Source organism: Trichoderma atroviride, chromosome 4, assembly GCF_020647795.1.
Source record: "Trichoderma atroviride chromosome 4, complete sequence".
Classification (NCBI taxonomy): Eukaryota; Fungi; Ascomycota; class Sordariomycetes; order Hypocreales; family Hypocreaceae; genus Trichoderma; species Trichoderma atroviride.
This window is the reverse complement of record NC_089403.1, coordinates 1862783-1880864: the sequence shown is the minus strand read 5'-3', so window position 1 is coordinate 1880864 and position 18082 is coordinate 1862783. Positions and strand designations below refer to the sequence as shown.

The 18082-nt window shown below is 49.2% G+C and overlaps 8 protein-coding genes across 8 annotated transcripts; 4 read left to right on the top strand and 4 right to left on the bottom strand.

Moving 5' to 3' along the window:
- Nucleotides 1-914: 914 nt before the first annotated feature.
- Nucleotides 915-3791, top strand: TrAtP1_007934 (uncharacterized protein). The gene is made up of 6 exons (XM_014092731.2): nucleotides 915-1145; nucleotides 1312-1514; nucleotides 1588-2945; nucleotides 2999-3201; nucleotides 3264-3380; nucleotides 3445-3791. Exons 1-6 carry the CDS (start codon nucleotides 1041-1043, stop codon nucleotides 3532-3534), a joined length of 2076 nt encoding a protein of 691 aa, XP_013948206.1. The 5' UTR covers nucleotides 915-1040; the 3' UTR covers nucleotides 3535-3791.
- A 167-nt stretch (nucleotides 3792-3958) lies between these two features.
- TrAtP1_007933 (uncharacterized protein) lies at nucleotides 3959-5457 on the top strand. Its single transcript, XM_014092730.2, has 2 exons — nucleotides 3959-4675; nucleotides 4779-5457. Exons 1-2 carry the CDS (start codon nucleotides 4279-4281, stop codon nucleotides 5099-5101), a joined length of 720 nt encoding a protein of 239 aa, XP_013948205.1. The 5' UTR covers nucleotides 3959-4278; the 3' UTR covers nucleotides 5102-5457.
- Nucleotides 5458-5524: 67 nt separating this feature from the next.
- TrAtP1_007932 (uncharacterized protein) lies at nucleotides 5525-8307 on the bottom strand. Its single transcript, XM_014092729.2, has one exon. The coding sequence runs from the start codon at nucleotides 8237-8239 to the stop codon at nucleotides 5705-5707; it is 2535 nt and encodes an 844-aa protein (XP_013948204.1). The 5' UTR covers nucleotides 8240-8307; the 3' UTR covers nucleotides 5525-5704.
- Nucleotides 8308-8827: 520 nt separating this feature from the next.
- On the bottom strand, nucleotides 8828-9573 carry TrAtP1_007931 (uncharacterized protein). The gene is made up of 3 exons (XM_014092728.2): nucleotides 9329-9573; nucleotides 9136-9263; nucleotides 8828-9069 (listed from the first exon to the last, which is right to left on the bottom strand). Exons 1-3 carry the CDS (start codon nucleotides 9383-9385, stop codon nucleotides 9045-9047), a joined length of 210 nt encoding a protein of 69 aa, XP_013948203.1. The 5' UTR covers nucleotides 9386-9573; the 3' UTR covers nucleotides 8828-9044.
- A 1133-nt stretch (nucleotides 9574-10706) lies between these two features.
- On the top strand, nucleotides 10707-11087 carry TrAtP1_007930 (uncharacterized protein; the record flags this gene model as incomplete). The annotated part of the gene is made up of 1 exon (XM_014092727.2): nucleotides 10707-11087. One exon carries the CDS (start codon nucleotides 10707-10709, stop codon nucleotides 11085-11087), a length of 381 nt encoding a protein of 126 aa, XP_013948202.2.
- A 230-nt stretch (nucleotides 11088-11317) lies between these two features.
- On the top strand, nucleotides 11318-11893 carry TrAtP1_007929 (uncharacterized protein; the record flags this gene model as incomplete). Its single annotated transcript, XM_066113725.1, has 1 exon — nucleotides 11318-11893. One exon carries the CDS (start codon nucleotides 11318-11320, stop codon nucleotides 11891-11893), a length of 576 nt encoding a protein of 191 aa, XP_065969812.1.
- Nucleotides 11894-12054: 161 nt separating this feature from the next.
- TrAtP1_007928 (uncharacterized protein) lies at nucleotides 12055-13272 on the bottom strand (the record flags this gene model as incomplete). Its single annotated transcript, XM_014092726.2, has 1 exon — nucleotides 12055-13272. The coding sequence occupies one exon, from the start codon at nucleotides 13270-13272 to the stop codon at nucleotides 12055-12057; it is 1218 nt and encodes a 405-aa protein (XP_013948201.1).
- A 499-nt stretch (nucleotides 13273-13771) lies between these two features.
- Nucleotides 13772-15305, bottom strand: TrAtP1_007927 (uncharacterized protein). The gene is made up of 3 exons (XM_014092725.2): nucleotides 15212-15305; nucleotides 14097-15156; nucleotides 13772-14038 (listed from the first exon to the last, which is right to left on the bottom strand). Exons 1-3 carry the CDS (start codon nucleotides 15235-15237, stop codon nucleotides 14018-14020), a joined length of 1107 nt encoding a protein of 368 aa, XP_013948200.1. The 5' UTR covers nucleotides 15238-15305; the 3' UTR covers nucleotides 13772-14017.
- Between the last annotated feature and the right edge of the window lie 2777 nt (nucleotides 15306-18082).

Genomic DNA, 18082 nt, shown 5'->3' with positions numbered 1-18082 from the left:
ATCTTAGAGAAATGTGGGGCAATAGAATAGACTAAAACGAATGTAAAGTGAAGATGGAGTGAATAGAGCCGATAGAGTAGGTATACTTGATAGTGCAGATAACGCAGATAGTGAATAGCCGATGGAGTGAATAGGTAGATTGAATAGAGTAGATAGATTTAGTGAAGTAGATGGGTCTCATAACGTGTTTAAAGCTAATAGAGTAAATAGGTAGATTTAATAGAGTAGATATATTTAATAGATCTAATAGACCTAGATTAGCAGTATAGGGGGAATTCAATGCGGCATCACACTACTGTCTGCGTACAAATATCCAAAAAGATGCTAGTAGCGTTGCTGCGGCGCCAGCGCTGCTCGACGACCTTTCCTAGTGCTGCTTCTTTACTTATCTTTGCTCTGGACGAATTATTAATGAAAAGACAAAAGTTTCGGAGCTCGACGCGAGGTTATCAATATCCAGTGAATAAATTACATAAAAGTGGTTATAGCAACGGCAAAAGTTCCTAGGCTAATATCCAATTAATAATAGCAAGAGCTTTATATACTGGGCCAGCTTACATACCTAGGTAGGCAGACGAGGGGAGAGATACGAGGATAAAGGAACCTCAACTGAGAACACATAAACAGGGATAGGAGCCTCAGGGTGTTGTGTTGTATATGCAGTACAAGCAAACACACGAGAGGCAACATAACTAGACGGTCAGGTCGAAGGAATAACAACAGTACATATACGGATAGGTATCAATCTAGGTAAACTTGAAGTAATAAAGCAGTGCAAGTAATAGTGCGTTGGAGCAGCTGGGTCTAACAGCACACGCTGGTAGTGCGGGGTTGCAGATGCGGGGTCCTAGTAGCTTTATAGCGGCTTCCCAGGCCATCGGGGTCCTCACAGAGATAACACGTACTATTGGACAGGCCTCTTATCCAGGGCTGGTTGGGGTCTTCTCCTCCAATAATATATTGGGCTGCTGCTTCTTCCTTTTCTCCTCCTCCTTCTGTCCTCAACTCATAGTATTCGCACGTTAATTGAGCAGCCCTTGATGATGACAATTCAGGCCGCAAAGTTTACCCCAGAGGTTCTCCTCTCGGCGCCGCGGCGGTCGCCCGGCGTGCCCAATTCGACGGGCGAGCTTGTCTTATACACGGTAAGTGAGGATGCGATGTTGAAAAAGCTCTGCAGTCTTGGGGAGGAGACGATTTTCTTCTACAGCAAGGGCCAATTCAGATTGCGCTCTTAAGCACCCAAGAACTAGAGCTGGCTCGCATTGGATGGACTGCAGGGAACCCAACTAAGACGGCGTCACTTCTTAGGTCTCGACGTACTCGTTCGACACCCACTCCAAAACTGCGCAGATCCGAGTGCTCAACATCAAAGAAGGAACATCGCACCTGGTTTCCGAAGACTCCGCGGCCAGCGAGCCTATCTGGATCAGCGAAAAGGAAGTTGCCTATGTCAAGGGCCTCGATAACGGTGCCTCGGCGCTGGTGGCGCAACATGTCCTCGACGCAAATGAGTAAGCGGATTCCCCAGCGGTTCAGCATTGAGAATGAAGTTTCTTTATGAAGAAGCTGACACTTTATATGTAGAACAAACACCATCCACCGCTTCGCTGGAAGCATTTCTAGCGTCAAAGCCAAGCCTCTATCAGCAGACAAAGTGGCTTTCTGCTGTGCAGCTCTGACGACTCCTGACGGGCAGCTTTACAATCCATCTGCGGAACCAAAGTCGCATACTTCGGCCAAGATCTACGATTCCCTTTTTGTGCGCCATTGGGATTCCTGGAACACTGAGAACAAGAATTCGCTTTGGTATGGTCAGTTGCAGAAGGTAGACGGGAAATGGACTCTTGGAAACTCTGCGCTCACCAATTTGCTTGCGGGCACCCGATTGAACTCTCCCGTGCCCCCCTTTGGCGGTGCCGGTGATTTTGACATCTCTTCGACTGGCATTGTATTTGTTGCCAAGGACCCAGACCTGAATCACGCGAGACACACCAAGACTGACCTTTATTTCGTTCCTCTGAGTTCGTTCTTGGATAAACCGACTGTTCCCCAGATTGTCAAGACGGGAAGACTGCTCGGATACTCCAGCTCGCCCGCATTCTCTAATGACGGTAAACAAGTTGCCTTTCTTCGCATGAAGTCTCAGCAGTACGAGGCCGATAAGACGAGACTGTTGTTGATTCCAGACGTGACGGATCTGAGCAATGTCCAAGAGTTTTACGAGACCGACGATGACAAGGGTGGCTGGGATCTCAAGCCCGACTGGATCGTGTGGAGCCATGACAACAAGGAACTGTACGTTGCGGCCGAAAAGCATGCTCGTGTTGTCCTGTGGAAACTGCCATCATCGCCGTTGGAAGCCAAATCTCTGCCCGCCCCTATTCACGAAGACGGATCTGTGGCTGAGGCAAAGGTTCTCGGCGACAGCTCATCGCTTCTGATAACAACGAGATCACGAGTCGAAAGTTCCAACTATTCGATACTCGACCCTGCTACTAGATCGGTCACCGTTGTCTCCTCTACAACCAAACAAGGTCGAGCTTTCTCTTTGACTAGATCACAGTGTCAAGAGATCTGGTACGAGGGCTCCAAGGGTTATAAGGTTCATGCTTTGGTCACTCTCCCCTCAACGTTTGACCCTTCTAAAAAGTACCCCTTGGCTTTCTTGGTACACGGTGGACCACAGGGGGCCTGGGGAGATGATTGGAGTACTCGGTGGAACCCTGCCATCTTTGCTGAGCAAGGCTACGTTGTTGTGAGCCCCAATCCGACTGGAAGCACAGGCTATGGCCAAGATCACACCGATGCCATTCAAAATAACTGGGGTGGTGATCCCTACGTGGACCTGGTCAAATGTTTCGAGTATATCGAGAAAGAAATGAGCTACATAGATACAGATAGGGCAGTTGCTCTCGGCGCATCGTATGGTGGCTACATGATGAGTAAGTTGTACTGACATTTGTGAAAGCGAGAGAGACCAGCTAATTTGTTTCAGACTGGATCCAGGGCCACGATCTGGGGCGGAAATTCAAGGCGCTTGTATGCCATGACGGTGTCTTTTCAACTCTCAGCCAGTGGTCTACAGAAGAGCTATTCTTCCCCGAACATGACTTTGGCGGTACTCTCTGGGATAACCGTGAAGGTTATGAGAAGTGGGATCCGGCTAAGTACACTGGCAACTGGGCCACACCACAGCTGGTAGGCTGAATTCAAGCTACATCACGCTTTCATGACCAGCAACTAACATCATTTGTTCATAGGTCATCCACAACGAGCTTGATTATCGTCTGCCAATCTCTGAGGGTTTGGCAATGTTCAACGTCCTTCAAGCTCGCGGCGTGCCTAGCAAGTTTGTCATGTTCCCTGATGAGCATCATGTGAGTCTAAACAAGCTACGTATTCAACATCAAGAAGTAAATTCAGATGCTAACAGGTGGCAAGTGGGTACTCAAGCCAGAGAACTCGCTGGTTTGGCATAGAGAGGTGCTGGACTGGATCAACAAGTACAGCGGGATCTCTGAGCAAGAATAATCATTTTGCACTTTTCTTTGGTATATTCGCTCTCGCACTGGATTTGGACGAGTAGGAAATGTTTGTAAAACATATGACCCTTTGGAAGAGGCTCTATTTTGCTTGTTGGCTATCTATATCTTGCGTTTGACAAATTGCATAACTGGATGGGACGCTTTTTTCCTTCTTCTTCTGATTTGATAGCATACACACAAAGCTGTAACCAAAATGCTCTTCTGATATGCATCTTTCGATTTAATCGACTTCATATATTCTTGCATGAACTCCACTCTTCAAATTTTGACATGCGCAGATGTTAAATTGATGCTAGACCCGTATATTGAAAGAATTCACAGTGCGAGATACGCATTGTGTAATAGCACTGTGTTGATTCTCTGCTAGACAGAACTCTGAGCTTAATCTGAATCTCTCTCTTTACACACGACACAAGCTTCACTTTACGCAGCTGCCCAACACGCTATAAAATCTGCAGCCCAGCCGCCACAACCAAGCTCCGTCTCCTCTCGATACCCTGGATAAGATCGCGCATCAACGAAATTAGAGGCGAATATGCGCTGTGCGAGCTACTCAGTACGGCAGAGTCCATGAGGTCCAAGAGAGCATATGCGACAGCCTCAGAAAACACTTTTGTAGCAGCTTTCTCACAGCAATTACTGCTACCCAACTTTGTTCTGCACCTCTTGCTGCTATTTATTCTTTTTTATCAACACATCCACAAGCCTCAGGCCTCTTTAACGCCTCGCGATGGCCCGTCCGCCCTCGATGTTCCACGCTTTCTTGCGGCCCTCGATCCTGCAAGTTCTTCGCGCGACGGGCTACCACAGCACGCGCCCAGCGGTACTCGATACGCTGACCGATATCGCGGCACGATATTTGGCACTTTTGTGCGAAAAAACGGCGAGAAATGCCATGAACAACCACGGCGATGCGGGGGACTACGATATTGTGGACGTCCGGATGGCACTGCAAGAGGCCGGAGCCCTGCTGCCAGAGAGGACTGAAACCGAACAACTGTGGAAGGGGGAAGAAGATCTAAGAGGGGTGGAAGAGTTTATAGAGTGGTTCTCTGGGACGCGCATGAAGGAGATGATGGAGCTGGGTAGCGGAGATACTGAATCGGATGCTACCGACTATCTGGCAGGTAAGAGAAAAAAACAAGCACACGATGAGGGGAATAACAAAATAAATGAACATGAGCGTGTCTTCCCTTTTTAAACATTTGGCTAACATATCATGCTTTTCAGCTCTTAAAAAGAAGCACAGCAAAACCGGCGACGATGCCAAATGGCAGGGCACAATCTTTGGGAAAAACACAGACGGCAACGAGATCCTCGTAGAAGGCGGCTCTATAACCAGCATAGGCGAATGGATATCTCAGCAAGCTCCCGAATTACCAACACCACGAGAGTCGATAGAAAATCAAGAAGATGGGGACGAGAAGCAGCAGCCGCAACAAAACGGGGACGAGCCTGGGACTGTAGAAATGAGAAGGGCTTCCAGTTCAGGTCTCAGTTCAGTTGGTGATAGGCTGGGCGACGACGGCATCGAAGATATGGACTTGACGTAGGAGTCGAGACATCATACTGTCCATGTAGCAGCAGCGCCGCTGGCAAAGTGCAAGCACGGAAAATCGAGGAAGGAGAGTAACTATCGTGCTCCACGGGTGATTTGACCTACTTAATGAAAGCTGGGTTCGGATTTTCGACATGAAGGGGGGGGCATTAAGATGAACAGGAGACGTGAGACGAGAGAAGAAAAAAAAAGATTAAGCAAATACTGCTTCACTTATTTTCCTCTTTCACTATTATTTTTGCATAGCGTTGGAGTTCCGGAAAGTCAAGGCAGGAGAAGGAGGATTTCGGTGGTGGGTTCCATGGGTATCTTAGACGAATAGCTTTAATATACAATAGATTGATTGCCAGCAGAAACTATTTAGATTAATGTGATGCACCAATTACATCGCTTGAAATAATGTGATCAACTTCACAAGTTGTAGAAAGCTCCTTTCTTATGCGTAAAGAGGTATTCATAGAAATGTTATGGTACAGTAAATTGTGTTCGTGAGTGTCTATATCCTAGTAACCCGCCTGTCTTTGGAGATGGCCTATCCAGTCATTCATCATATATCTAATGTACAATCTATAGATTATCATTCATACACAACATACTCTCACCCTCTGCTAGCACTCTTCTTCAATCCTAGCAACTCAAGTGCCCCCATTTGCGTCGCCACCTCCACAAATATCTCCCGTTTGTCCTCTTCGTTGCCCTTTGCAGGCCAAAACTTCTTCTGCAACAAGGCGTATAACGCAGCGCCGCGATCCTCGTCGCCTTCTAGGCTCGCCCCGTTGGAATCCGCCCAGGCTCGCAGCTCGCCGTCAATCCCTCGCTTAGCCCTCATCAGCTTGCTGCGTTGAGATGGCGTATCCAAGGAGAGCTTGGTGGTACCGAGGACCATTTCCATGACGAGCGTCTCGGGAGGAAGGAATCGGAACGTCTCTTTAAACACGACTAGGGCAACGAGAAAGCCTGCGTTATCTTGAAGGCGGCGGAAAGTGTGGAGGATTTTGCGAGCCAGTTGCCCATCAATGCCATCGGGCTGGAACACGTCCTTGTGCTTGACGGTTTCTTTAAACATGGCTCGTGTGGCCTCGGCCTCCTTTCTTTGCGTCTCGGGCTCCATTATCATGTGATAACGATTCGCCCCAACTGTCTTCCAAAGCGCGCTGAACGTATATGGATCGGGCACAACTTTGCTGTTCTCTATGAGAGAGTGGTAGAGAGCCAGTGCTTCTTGGGGCTGGCCCTCCTGAATAAGCGACTCGAGAAGCTGGTTCATCATGAAAGCGTCTGGGCTAATCTGCGCTTCACGGAAGGCATTCCACAAGGTCTCCAACCGTTCATGGAGATTTCGCATGCGATAGTTTTCGGCAAGAAGAGAGAAGGTCTCGATGGTAGCACGTGGCATATTCATCAGGGTTGATTCCGGTGATGATGCGTCATTGCTGCTGGAGTCCTCACCGTGAGATTTTCTGAGAGCGACAAATTTGAGTCTAGATCCGACCATCTGCCATCCCAGGACATCGGCCTTTTCAAAATTCTCAGCACTGCCTGACCGCTGCCAAGCGCCAATAAGTCCATTCAGTTGTATCGGTGACGCCTCCACGCCCTTTCCTCTCATAAACTCGACCACACTGAAAGCACCATCCAAGTCGCCAGCGCCGATTAGTCGCTTCAGCCATTTGCCCAGGAAGAATTTGTTCGCAATGGACGAAGGCATATACTTTTGACTCATCAGATCGATCTGGCCCTCACTCATCATGTCCACAAAGGCATACAAGGCATTCTCAACTTGGTGAGCAGTCAAGAAACATGCGACTACTTGGTCGTAGTCTGAGAGCCCCATATCCTTGCCCAAAAGCTGTCTCATTTGGCGGTAGGCAGTCCATGCCTTTTGTTTGCCTTCTTCGGTTCCCTGGTTGCAGCAAGTCCGGATAAGCGGAAGCAAGATACGTGGGCTCATATTGCGACTGAGGAGCTTATTTATTGCTCTCTCCGCTTGGCCCAAATCACCCACACGGCAGTATATCCTTGCCCCAAGCTCCCAAAAGTTCTGAAATGTCTCTGAATCTTCGGCTCCCAACGTGCTGATAGACCGCCTCCAGTTCTCCATGGCCTTGGACTCCCATCCGTCGACAAAAATGGCTTCAATGGCGAGGACCTGTTGTGCAGGGTCAAGCGTGGCCCCGGCATCGCTCATATCTCTGGCCAGAACGGCAATACGTGATAAGCTATTGGCGCTGTCTTTTGTACTCGAAAATGCTCTCCAGAGGACCTGCCACAAAGCGGGGGGGACGTCCCTCCAATTTTGAGCCAAGGCTAATCTGGTCGAGTGATATGCTTTGTATAACGACTGTACTGCTTTTGGCTTCAAGCCTGATTCTTTCTCCGCGAGAGCGAATCGGGTGAGGATAGAATTGAATTTGTTAAGTTTTCGGCGTCGATTGGTTGTTATCTCGTCTGGGTTTATCAGGACTTGCGGTATAGAATCTCGAGTTCCGTCAGAGGATGTACCCTCCTCCAATGAGAGCTCCGGCACATCCCCAACAAGCTGCTCCAACACTCCCCTCGGAAGATTGGTACTTTCTTCCTTTATCCTATCGTCAATCGACCGTGCATAGTCTTCCAATTTCGCTATGAGTTTCTCAACGTCGTCCGCAGAGCTGGCCTTGCCCCAGTCGCCCCCCATCTCGTTCAGAACCTCTCCAAAGGCATCTCTCTCTTCTGGGTTGCGAAGCCCTCTCCCTAAATTGAAGAGATTGTCCCGCAATTCGGCAGTTTCAGTTCCACTTAGGGATTCCCCAAAGGCGTGCTCACTGGACAATTCTTTCCGGCTTCGATCGCCCTGCTCGAAGAATCGGACAGAAAAGTCGTCTCCATCGCTTTGCTTCTTTTCCGAGGCCTGCAGTCTCTTTAGGCCCTCCAGGTAGCCAGCCAGTTCGGCCTGAGTCGGTTGGCGGGTGATGTCCGCATTGAGTCGTGATTGGGGTCGTAGTCTTGCCTTGCTCACTGTTCTAGAGGCCTGAGAGCTGTATGAAGCAGCCCACCAAGCCTGCACCGGCTGCTTTGCGCGGCCAGTCAAACATGAGCGGCAGACGATGTCATTTCGACATCTAAGGTCGCGAAGTATCGGTCGACATGACATACTTTGGAGAGTCCGGTAGAGCGTGGTGCATCCGGCACTCGCTCGTTGGAGCGCTTCGAAACTTTTTTTCCAGATTGATGGTCAAGATTCTTGCGACTGCTATGCTACTGGTGGATTTGCTGCCCACCACGTCGTTATCGATAAGGATTGCTAGTCGCAGGAAAGGTACTTTGCATCCCAGCACAACGCAGTGTATCGCAAAGTACTTTCGGCTGTTAACCCGACTCGTTTTCCACTTACACACCTCGTTGGCCTTCTCTTTCACACGCTGTAGTTTTCTGTTGGTGAGTGGCCAGCCAAAGACAAGATGCCACTTCAACTGTTTCCTGGATCATTCTCGTACCTTGTTGTGTGAGTTAAGTAGGGCTAGATGGCTAACATGATAAATACATTACACGATAGAGTCTCAGTTATGCGGTTTAGAGTTCATAGACGGTATACATAGAATGGCATGTCTCGCTGAGTACAGGCTCTTTTCAACGGCTATATTGGCCCTTGGCCCTTGGTAGCGTTGCATTAGTCGCGAGTCTTATGCATCTCCGCATTGACTCTGGGGTAGAGACGGGCGTCGGTCTCACAGCGTGCAGTCTTTGCTTAACAATATTTATTATCATTTATCTTTACACTGAGCTCATTCTGTCTGCCGGCCTAACTCCGCGGCTGTCACAATTGATGAAACTCCGATGCGCGAGGCATCCTGAGGGGAAGATACGCAAATGCAATCAAGAATTTGAGGACGTGAAAGTAATCCGTCGATGCGAAAGGTACAAAATGGATGGAATATGACAAATGGGTTTGCAGTTTATTACTTGGCATTCCTCCCAAGCGTACTAATTGCGATGTACAGTTAGGCGAGATTTAGACATATAGGCAGCCGGAGGCTCGGATGAACTAACTTGTGGAAGAGCTGGCCAAAGATGCCCGGCTTGGATTGTTGGTCGGTCATGCTCTGGCGCCGAGCGCTGTTGTTTGCATTTTGATGATGTTGGGAGAGGCCCTCAAAGGCAGGCATGAAGCCAGAGCTCTAGATAATTGGCACTGTCAGCGGTGTGTTCGGTGGGGTTGCGGTGAGCGGGGTGAGAGACTCACTCGACGGCGGGTGCTCTGGTTTGGTGTAGGGTTCTGGGTCTGCTCGGGATTGTTCATGATGGCTAGTGGTGTGGGCGCCAGTGGCTATAATTGAATGATAATTCACTCGTTCAGTAAGGCAAGTTTTGATGAGGTGGTATGATTCAGGCAGTGATAGAGATGAGAGGGGGAACAATCGGGAGGGGAAGCTCCTTAAGTAGTTGTAGCTCCATGAGAAAAGACAACGAAAGCCGCCAGCCAGGACAAGCTTTCTGACCATTTGCCGGAGAACCAATGACACCGGCCAATGGAAGTCCCGGCTCACCACACCAGAATGACACACGCACGTCGAGCTCGATTGACACTACCATATGTCGACTTGTGGCGGGAGTCTCGATCGGCGCTAGGACGGTGTTCCATGTCAAACTCAGCCCATTTTACAGCGAGGGAGAGGCCGATCGATGCCCAAGCAAAATGAGACCTGTTTCTGATCCCGGAGATCGAGCAGCGGTTGAGTCAGCCACGACAAATGGACGACAAATGGTTCGATATTGTCTATACAAGGCACAAGTGTGTGCACGAGACCATCTTTGCCGGCAGTTGCATACAGTATTCACCTACTAAGGCAGTGCTAATTGGCCAATATACCCCCATCTTGATACTGCAATAGTGAGTACTAGTACAAATCCCCAGTATGCAGCCTGCATTGGCCCCGAATCCTCCAAGATTGGAAGCCAATGTCTCATCTATAGAGGGGGAACGACGGGCGAACGTGGAACCACATACTGGCTTAGACAACGACCCGGCGGGCATCTCGCCATGTGTTTGCAATCGGCATCGTTCCCCTGCCCAACTCCTCTTCTGTGGCGCGTTCGGCCATAGCGTCATCGTTCTGTGACGTCGAGGGCTGCCAGCTCGGGCGAGTACAAAGTCCATCATTCCTGGTGTTGTCATCCGCCGCTGCCAATGTACATGTACCGGTCGGCATGGAGCTGCGTGGGGCATGCGAGACCCTGTTTTGCGGGGGAGGGCCTGCCGTCCGCAACGGAGTACGTACCGAAAGTCCCGCAGGCTGGCCGCCGGATTTAGTGTTGATCCTGAGCAGTTGGTTGAGATAAGCCACCAGGAACCCCTTGTGTGACGAATAAGCTGCCTGTCCATGACTCCACCATCCGCCGAAGTGCTCAATAGGCGCGACCATCACACACTGCTTGCCGCTGGCCAGACTTGTTAGCTATCTGCCAACCTTCAACCTTGTCACGCCCGCGCTCCACAAATCCTGTGACCCTGACGACGATAGAGACTGCTTGGCTGCTGCTTCTCCCAAGCTCGAGCCATCTCTGGGCCTGCTTCGATGCAGAGCAAGCCCCTCAGTTGAGCCGGATGATGATAGGCGACTATGAACAATGATGCCGTGCCTAGGTCTTCCGCGCGGATTCCCGACCGGCTCTCACCACCTGCCATCGGACCCAACAACAACACCAACGATGCGGAAGCAGGCACCCACGGCCGTTCTCGGTCACGGCAGCGCTCGAGGTCTAGCAATGGCCGGCAGCATAAGAGGAGGAGCAAGAAGAAGCAGAATCCAGGACTAGCCAAGAAGCTTGGGTTTCTCACACATTTGCTCAAGACACTTGATCTTGTCATATTTGCCGAACTGAGCTCTATGTATTATATGGAGTGCGTTGACATAACTTTCCTCCCTCTCGCTGTCCCCAAATGGCCCTCATTGGCTTCGTTTAGGAGGAACCCGCACACTAATCCGGCTCCTGTGATATAGATGCTCGATGCTCAAGTTCATCCTGCGCGCCATACCGCAATACATGTATCTCTCCCCTAAAGACGAATCCTTCGCTCTGCTCATGCCGGCCACTCATATACACGTCCTTGTGATACTAGTGCCTAATATACTATGCATGCTGTCGCATCTCTTTGATTCACTTCCTCTGGGGCCTGAGTATCATCGAGGATATCAACACGGGGGGGTTGATTATCGATTTCGTCGGGCAAATGCCTTCCAGCTATAGATTATACTATCTATTGTTTGATTTGATCATCCTTGCCATCCAGTCGCTGATGCTTTCGATACACAATCAACGAGAGGGCTTACGAGTTGCACTCAAGACATTCCGCCCACTTTCCAATCGAGTTCTTGAGCCCATCCCCGGACGCTCCCCTGAAGATCTAGACGCAGAAGAGCGAGGAGTTTCACGGCATGACTCGGGTGTGACGGTTAACGAGACGGACGAGATTGAGCTGCAGCAGCTTGATAGACAGGGCAATGGCGAAGGGAATGGCGAAGGCGCAGATGAACGCTACGACCGCTCCGAGCAGCTACAGGCCGTTACCGGGGACAACTCGAACGACGAATCACTGAGAACACATTTATCCGATATCATGAGCTCTGGCAACGCCGTGCTTAACGAATATCATGTCATTCATACAATGAAAACCGCCTTGATGAAGACTGGAGGCTCAACTGCCTTGTCTCTCCAGGCTATTGGTTATCGGGCAACTATGGCGAGGATACGGACTCGGCGTCGAGGCGCTACTCTTCGGAATCAAATAACTCGCCCTAGCAACTAGGGCATGTATGTACATATTAATATATACCTACGGAACGGGTAATTCAACTTTTATCAAACCAAAGCCTCCACCGACTTGCTATATTTCGCTGTAATTTTCGCCAAATGCCAAAGCAAGATAAGGAGACATGGCATCTTTTCCTATTGATTAATTTATTTAGCTTAGGCGACTTTCCTTCCCACATTACCGACACCGGTGCCCTTGACGGAAACGATAATATCCCCGCTATCGTCTTCCTCAACGTCTCGCAGCCCCCAGCTACTTGCGCCAAACGTCTTTAGATCTCTTGCAAGCTCAACCAATTCCTCAGTACCAAGGATATCTCTGCCAATTCTTAATCTGCCAACATCTTCGGAACCCATAGCCATCAGCGTAAGCACAGAGCCTGCTGACACAGGAGTCACGCAGCCGCCCTTTGCGATGGTCTCCAGCAGCTGGTAGGCGCATCTCTTTCCAATATCTTCCGGGACCTCTCCACCAGAAGGCAACACGACGACATCTGCAGAGTATATGACACCCACAGAGCTGGATTCTGCCACCAGACTCAGGCCATATCCAATGCCCAGTCTTCGCTTGCTACCTGCTTTATCTCCTGTAGGCACCAATGGAGCCTGATCGTACTGTGCCGCGATGTGGATGTCCGTGACGAACGGGTTTAGGATCTCGCGGGCGGAATGTATCATGCGAGCGTTATTTGAGGCAGACACACCAGTGCAGTAAGCAACTCCTCGTATCTTCCTTACTCGGCCGGGACTTCGGTTGAGATGCAGCGTCTTGGGCAAGCGGACTTGGCTGGCGAAGCGGAGCTCGACGATGCCGCCGCCGCCTTTGCCGCCAGGACCGGCGCAGGAGCGCTGCAGGACTCGGAGCTCAATTCGTGCGGGAGGGATGCCGAACAGTCCAAAGAGGGGGAGGATAGCAGTACGAAACGTGTCGACCGAGACGTCGCCAGTCTCAGTGGAGGATGTGATGACGCCGGGGCCGGAAAACCGCACATTCATGTGCGCCTTTGAAAAGGGCGCCAGCAGACACAGCGGCAGCAGGAAGTAGGTGATGCCCCTCGTGCAGGTGACGGGGATGCTGTGCTCGATGACGTCGCCCTCGGCGGCGCCCAGGCCGGCGATTGTGCCCGTGATGAGGCCCGGGTGGTATGTGATTGTGGTGCCACTGTACGAGATTTGCATGGAGCTGCCGTTGGTGACGGCCTCGAGGAGGCGCAGGAAGGAGACCTCATGGGGCGCGAGGCCGGGGTTCGTGGGCGAGGAGCTTCGGATTTTGGTGATGTGGATGGGACGGCCGGTGAGGGTCGAGATGGTGAGGCGCCGGGCGAAGGACCGGTGGCCGGTGAAGCGAAGGAATTCAGGCGAGGAGCCCGACATTTTTCCTTTTTTTTTATCTGCTTGGCTCTCTCTTCTTCGTTTGTTTTTGATAATTGAAATAGTTTCCTATTTTGATTTTGGTAGAAGGGTGGCAACAAAAAGGATCTAGGGGTATAAGTAATATTGTGAACTTTTTGATCGCAAGTTTTTTGGTGTTTGCTTGGAGTTGGAGGAAAATTATTGTTTTCTGCCGGCGGATTGATTTTCTGTGGCTAGGAAGGGTAGGCGGTGGACAAATTTGGGATAGCGCAAAACAGCAGCCACTAGTCGCTGGTGTATCAAGAGCAATCTGTCAGAGGCCAATCAATACAAGGGAGTATTCAGATATAAATTTGCAAAAAAGAAAAAGAAAAGAAAAGGAGAATTGCATAATTATATAAAAGCATGTTAGTTCAAGTGAATTGTCAATCAAAGCAAAAGTATACAATAGTCTTGGGTATATTGTTTACATCACCAAATGGATCTTGATATCGTCTCACTGATCTTCCATGTGCTTTTTCAAATGCTATTGTTCAAAGTCAAGTTCATTTTCAACATAAAGTACAAAAGCTACATGCAAAAGTCTCGAATTGACAACCTCCCATCCGTATATACAACGCCAACAATGCTCCATGCGCAATTATACCAGAATCTTCTAGTCTAAGCCTTTGTAAAAGAATTCCGATCTAAGCCCTCTGAGCAGTCGAGAATGAATTTGCAAAAGGACTTTTATTAAATCAACGCCGCGCTTAGAAATATCATTTTTCTATGCCTTGACCATGAAGATCTATTTTTTTGTTAGCAAATTGGTCGTTCGGAGAAGAATAGACAACAAGTGTAAGTACCTGTTTTAATGCTTGGGTATCCGCGAAAGCAGCTCGCTTCTGGGCAATGAATCGTGCTCTGGAAAAGTTGCGGCTCAATGGTGTTGATGTGCCTGTGCTTATCGGAGTAGCCGTCCCAGAACGCGATACTGAGGGAGCTGCATCGGGCATCTCTGTGTCGGATGTGTCTGCATCCTTCTTCTTCTTTTTCTTCTTGTCCTTGTCCTTCTTTTCTTTCTTCTCCTTCTTCTCCTTTTTGTCCTTTTTGGAGCTCTTTACTTTCTCTGAGCTGCTATTTGACGATGATGGGTTCTCCACTGTGTCGTCTGATTCTGCAGCGTCTTCACTGGTCTCCTTTTCAGCTAGAGCCTTGTCTTTCTTCGACTTCTTCTTTTCCTTCTTCTCCTTCTTTTCCCTCTTCTCCCTCTTTTTCTCCTTCTTCTTGGCCTTTTCTGAGTCACTGGATTCGGCAGACTCAGATTTTGCCAGCTTCTTAGCCTTTCGCTCTTCCTTTCGCTGCTTCTTCTTCTTCTTCTTCTCGTCTTCCTCATCTTCTGACTGCTCATCATCGTCTTTCAGAGATTCAGCCTTTCTCTTCTTAGATTTGGACTTCTTGTTGTCTGTTTCAGAAGAACTCTCTGATTCATCCGAATTGTCTTTTGACTTGTCACTCTCTTCTTCCATGACATCGCCAACCAGCAGGCCTCCTCGCACGAATCTCATTGGACCCCATTTCTGTTCGACATAGGCGTGCATCTTGACCTGAAGTCGGGCTTGCTGCTTCTCTTCCACTTCAGCTTCGGATTTTCCATTCAGACGGCTCAGTAGGTCGGAGAAGACGTCGAGACCGGTGACTTCGTCCTCCTTGGACTTGCTATAGCCGAGACCCTTCATGTCATCTTTGAGCGAGACTCGGATGTACGACGCATTCGCAGCGGTGTGGAACTCAGAGTGTGCTGAGTCTTTGGCTCCCAAGAATTGGCCGGGTTCCCAGCCTTGCGACCTCAGCATCTTCTGGCCGAACGTGGTGGTGTCGCGAGTCCATCTTGTGTTGTTGGGATCGTGCTGGATTTTCCGGCGCCTGAATTGATATTAGAGACTGTTTCCAACAATCACTCCGTCCGCAAATAGCTTACGTCCTTGACTCAGCAAGCAGCCCCATTGTGTTGACTTTGTGGGAGAGCAGACGGCTCCCTTCGCTTCCTGTATGTTAGAAGTGTATGATTCTGCGCACTCGAGCCTCGAAACTGATTGCGAAGATTGGGCTGGCAAAAAAATATTAAAGCGGGGTAACTGCCCTTATCGCGCGCTGCAATTGGATGGAGAAGCAAGTGCTGTCTGGCTTGGCCAAAATGGACTTGGCAGAGCCTAAGAATGTCGAAGGCGGCGGGAGTGCCCCTGTAAATCCTCGCTAACATCGTGGCTATGTGCTGGGAAAAGTTAACCTTGAATCCTTCCGAATGCAAGATGAACTTGTGCAAACAACTTCTGTTTACTATTTGCTCATAATACATGGCCTCTTTAGACATATGTTATTTGTAATTCTATTATATCACTGAGATACATTGATTCCTGAGGTCGCACGCATTTCTAAAACTTACATCTCATGATGAAGTCGTGTAACGCACTGCAACTGTCATGGTATTTCAATTCTCATCATAGCATGTCCCTTACGATTTTTTTCTTTCCTCGTAACAATATGCAACTTGTCTCTTAGTTTGTGATCATTCAAGTGCTCTGGCGCATGGTTTAAATGATGTACTTGGTTGAAAGGTGCGCTTTTCAAAATTCCAAAATGGAAAAACCAGGGAGAGGGGAAATCTTTCAGACTTACTACAGAAACAATCACTTGATGATCGAAGAACTTGTGCAAGTTTTTGGGGGTGAATAGTAGGAGTAGTGGTAAATTCTCAGCTACCTTTGCGCTTGTATGGGTAAGCAGCTGGCTGCAATTGAGTCTCTCCACCTTCACAGCATTTTTAACCTTCCCTGAGACCTTGCCACTTAAAAAGGATCCATATTACCTAGGTACAATCGCAGGCTGCGGCATTGACCATTGCACAGCATTTTTAATCTCCCCCAAGGCCATGCTACTCAAAAGCCTTTGAAGCTCTACTACCTTATGTCGGTGAGACGTCGCGAATTCTCGCGTATAAGATAATCTACCCTTTGACAATGGCAAAAATGCCCGTAACACAAAGCTGACCAACAACTGTTCTAGGTTTTCGATATGCTCGTCAAATTGCTTGAATCTTTGACGGATATTGACTCGCAACTCTAAAGGAGAAATGTCACCAGAGTGGGTAGGATTAACAGCTTTACTGGGCCCGTTCAGGGAGGCTGAAACTGATGCGCAGGCAAATGGTTCCACGCAAGTCGCGGTAGCCACGCAATGATGGACACCGACGTTTACCTGGCCGAAGGAGTTTGAATGTCCGATGCCCGTGATGGCGTAGCCTTTAACATTTCGTTTTGAGTTGCGAAGCTTAACCAACGAGCTACAATGGCTTGAATGGATGCCTACAAAATGGATACAAAACCGCTGAGGTAATCCTCCGATGGCTGAAAGAGGATTCCTCATAAAGTCGTGCCGCCGGTACTAAACCGCCGCTGCGTATTACGTGCCCCGTACGCGTATCTCGGCAGTGTTTTACGATGGAGTCGCTTTAGACCGATCCCGCATAAAGTGAGGGTCCAGAGAGCTGTATTTCTCATAGCAGCGCATGCTACCTACTTTAAGTCACATACTGAGGCAAATAGTTATCGCTGCTATCAGTACTTAGTATTGAATAATACATGCAAAAAGATAATCATTCTCGTCATGCGCCTGAAATTCTCGTGGCTTTTCAGCAATCAGCCATTCTTCAGCGCCCTTTGTTCTGGGGTTCGCACGGCATGCGTCAAAGGCGCGCTGTAATAGGACAATCTGCAAAGCGCCGATCTCGTAGCGGGCCTACAGGGGGGGAACCGCATTTGATGTTCACGCGCCTAGGCTCCCTAGTAAACAGGAGAGAGAAAAGAGAGAATAACGCTCGACTCGCTGCTGACCCGCTCTCGAAGCTGGCCGTCGTCCATTGGGCTTCACATGCCGGGCCGTGTGGCCTTTGGGTTGGTCCAGAAGGCTTCGTCGTTACTAGTTTGTATGTACAAGTATTGGCAAGCGAGAGGCGCTAAAGCCGAGATTAAGATAGGAGCCCGTGTCTGGGCATTGAATTCAAGGAACGGCCATGTTGGTGCTTGTAGAATGAGATGGCTGTGGACTTGATAAACGTTGAAGAAATGGAGACGGTAGGGGGTTGTTTCCCTGGAGTAACATCATATTTGACCGCTAAAAGGAGAACTCTACTTTCTTGGCTTGGGATTCTGCCCCAAGTACTATAAGAAGAGTTCATGTAGTTTCGTATTAAGCATAATATCTAGGATCATAGAAGCTTTCAGAATTCCCTGTCTTTCCCATCGCAGTTTCCTGGAAATCGTATAACCATCCCGAAAAAGCTTCTCTTGTCTGGGTATTGGGGAGTCTTCTTCAAATCTCGGCATAATCCTTCCAAAATGACATATCGTCTCACGTCATGGCTGCGGCTTAGCATCTCTCCATCATGAAAAAGATGGCTGCTTTACGCTTTACAGAAAATTGAAATCCGATTTCCGGAACAACACTGCTCATACCACGGAAACGGAGCATGTATTTTGTACAGGCATGAGCGTATTCCCGGCATTCAGCACAGTTCCCACCTTGTCTCATTGTGGGTAGTCACGATAACAATGGCGCGGCTTCTAGCCTGTGGGTAATGACATACTACTGTTTTGAGCTCTGGAGTAGTGGTGCGGGATTTGAACAAACAAGTATTCCCGTCTCCTGAGAGCACTTCCAAGGGTACTGTTGCAAATCCCGTGTTGTTGGAGGCTGTACAACTCCATCGTTACGTTGCCCTCAGCCTCTCTCCAGAAGCAAAGGATCAAGATACCAGGGCTCTCAGATATGACTAACGCAGCAGATGCTGAGC

What these genes read in the sequence shown, in the direction of transcription:
- TrAtP1_007931 (XM_014092728.2), bottom strand. Translation starts at nt 9,385, where the DNA reads ATGAACAATCCCGAGCAGACCCAGAACCCTACACCAAACCAGAGCACC. An exon ending in ACCAGAGCACCCGCCGTCGA is followed by an intron (nt 9,264 to 9,328) that starts GTGAGTCTCTCA and finishes CCAATTATCTAG; the next exon opens with AGCTCTGGCTTCATGCCTGC. An exon ending in TTTGGCCAGCTCTTCCACAA is followed by an intron (nt 9,070 to 9,135) that starts GTTAGTTCATCC and finishes CATCGCAATTAG; the next exon opens with TACGCTTGGGAGGAATGCCA.
- TrAtP1_007932 (XM_014092729.2), bottom strand. Translation starts at nt 8,239, where the DNA reads ATGTCATGTCGACCGATACTTCGCGACCTTAGATGTCGAAATGACATC.
- TrAtP1_007933 (XM_014092730.2), top strand. Translation starts at nt 4,279, where the DNA reads ATGGCCCGTCCGCCCTCGATGTTCCACGCTTTCTTGCGGCCCTCGATC. An exon ending in TGCTACCGACTATCTGGCAG is followed by an intron (nt 4,676 to 4,778) that starts GTAAGAGAAAAA and finishes CATGCTTTTCAG; the next exon opens with CTCTTAAAAAGAAGCACAGC.
- TrAtP1_007927 (XM_014092725.2), bottom strand. Translation starts at nt 15,237, where the DNA reads ATGGGGCTGCTTGCTGAGTCAAGGAC. An exon ending in CTGCTTGCTGAGTCAAGGAC is followed by an intron (nt 15,157 to 15,211) that starts GTAAGCTATTTG and finishes ATATCAATTCAG; the next exon opens with GCGCCGGAAAATCCAGCACG. An exon ending in ATACCCAAGCATTAAAACAG is followed by an intron (nt 14,039 to 14,096) that starts GTACTTACACTT and finishes ACAAAAAAATAG; the next exon opens with ATCTTCATGGTCAAGGCATA.
- TrAtP1_007934 (XM_014092731.2), top strand. Translation starts at nt 1,041, where the DNA reads ATGATGACAATTCAGGCCGCAAAGTTTACCCCAGAGGTTCTCCTCTCG. An exon ending in CATGTCCTCGACGCAAATGA is followed by an intron (nt 1,515 to 1,587) that starts GTAAGCGGATTC and finishes CTTTATATGTAG; the next exon opens with AACAAACACCATCCACCGCT. An exon ending in GTATGGTGGCTACATGATGA is followed by an intron (nt 2,946 to 2,998) that starts GTAAGTTGTACT and finishes AATTTGTTTCAG; the next exon opens with ACTGGATCCAGGGCCACGAT.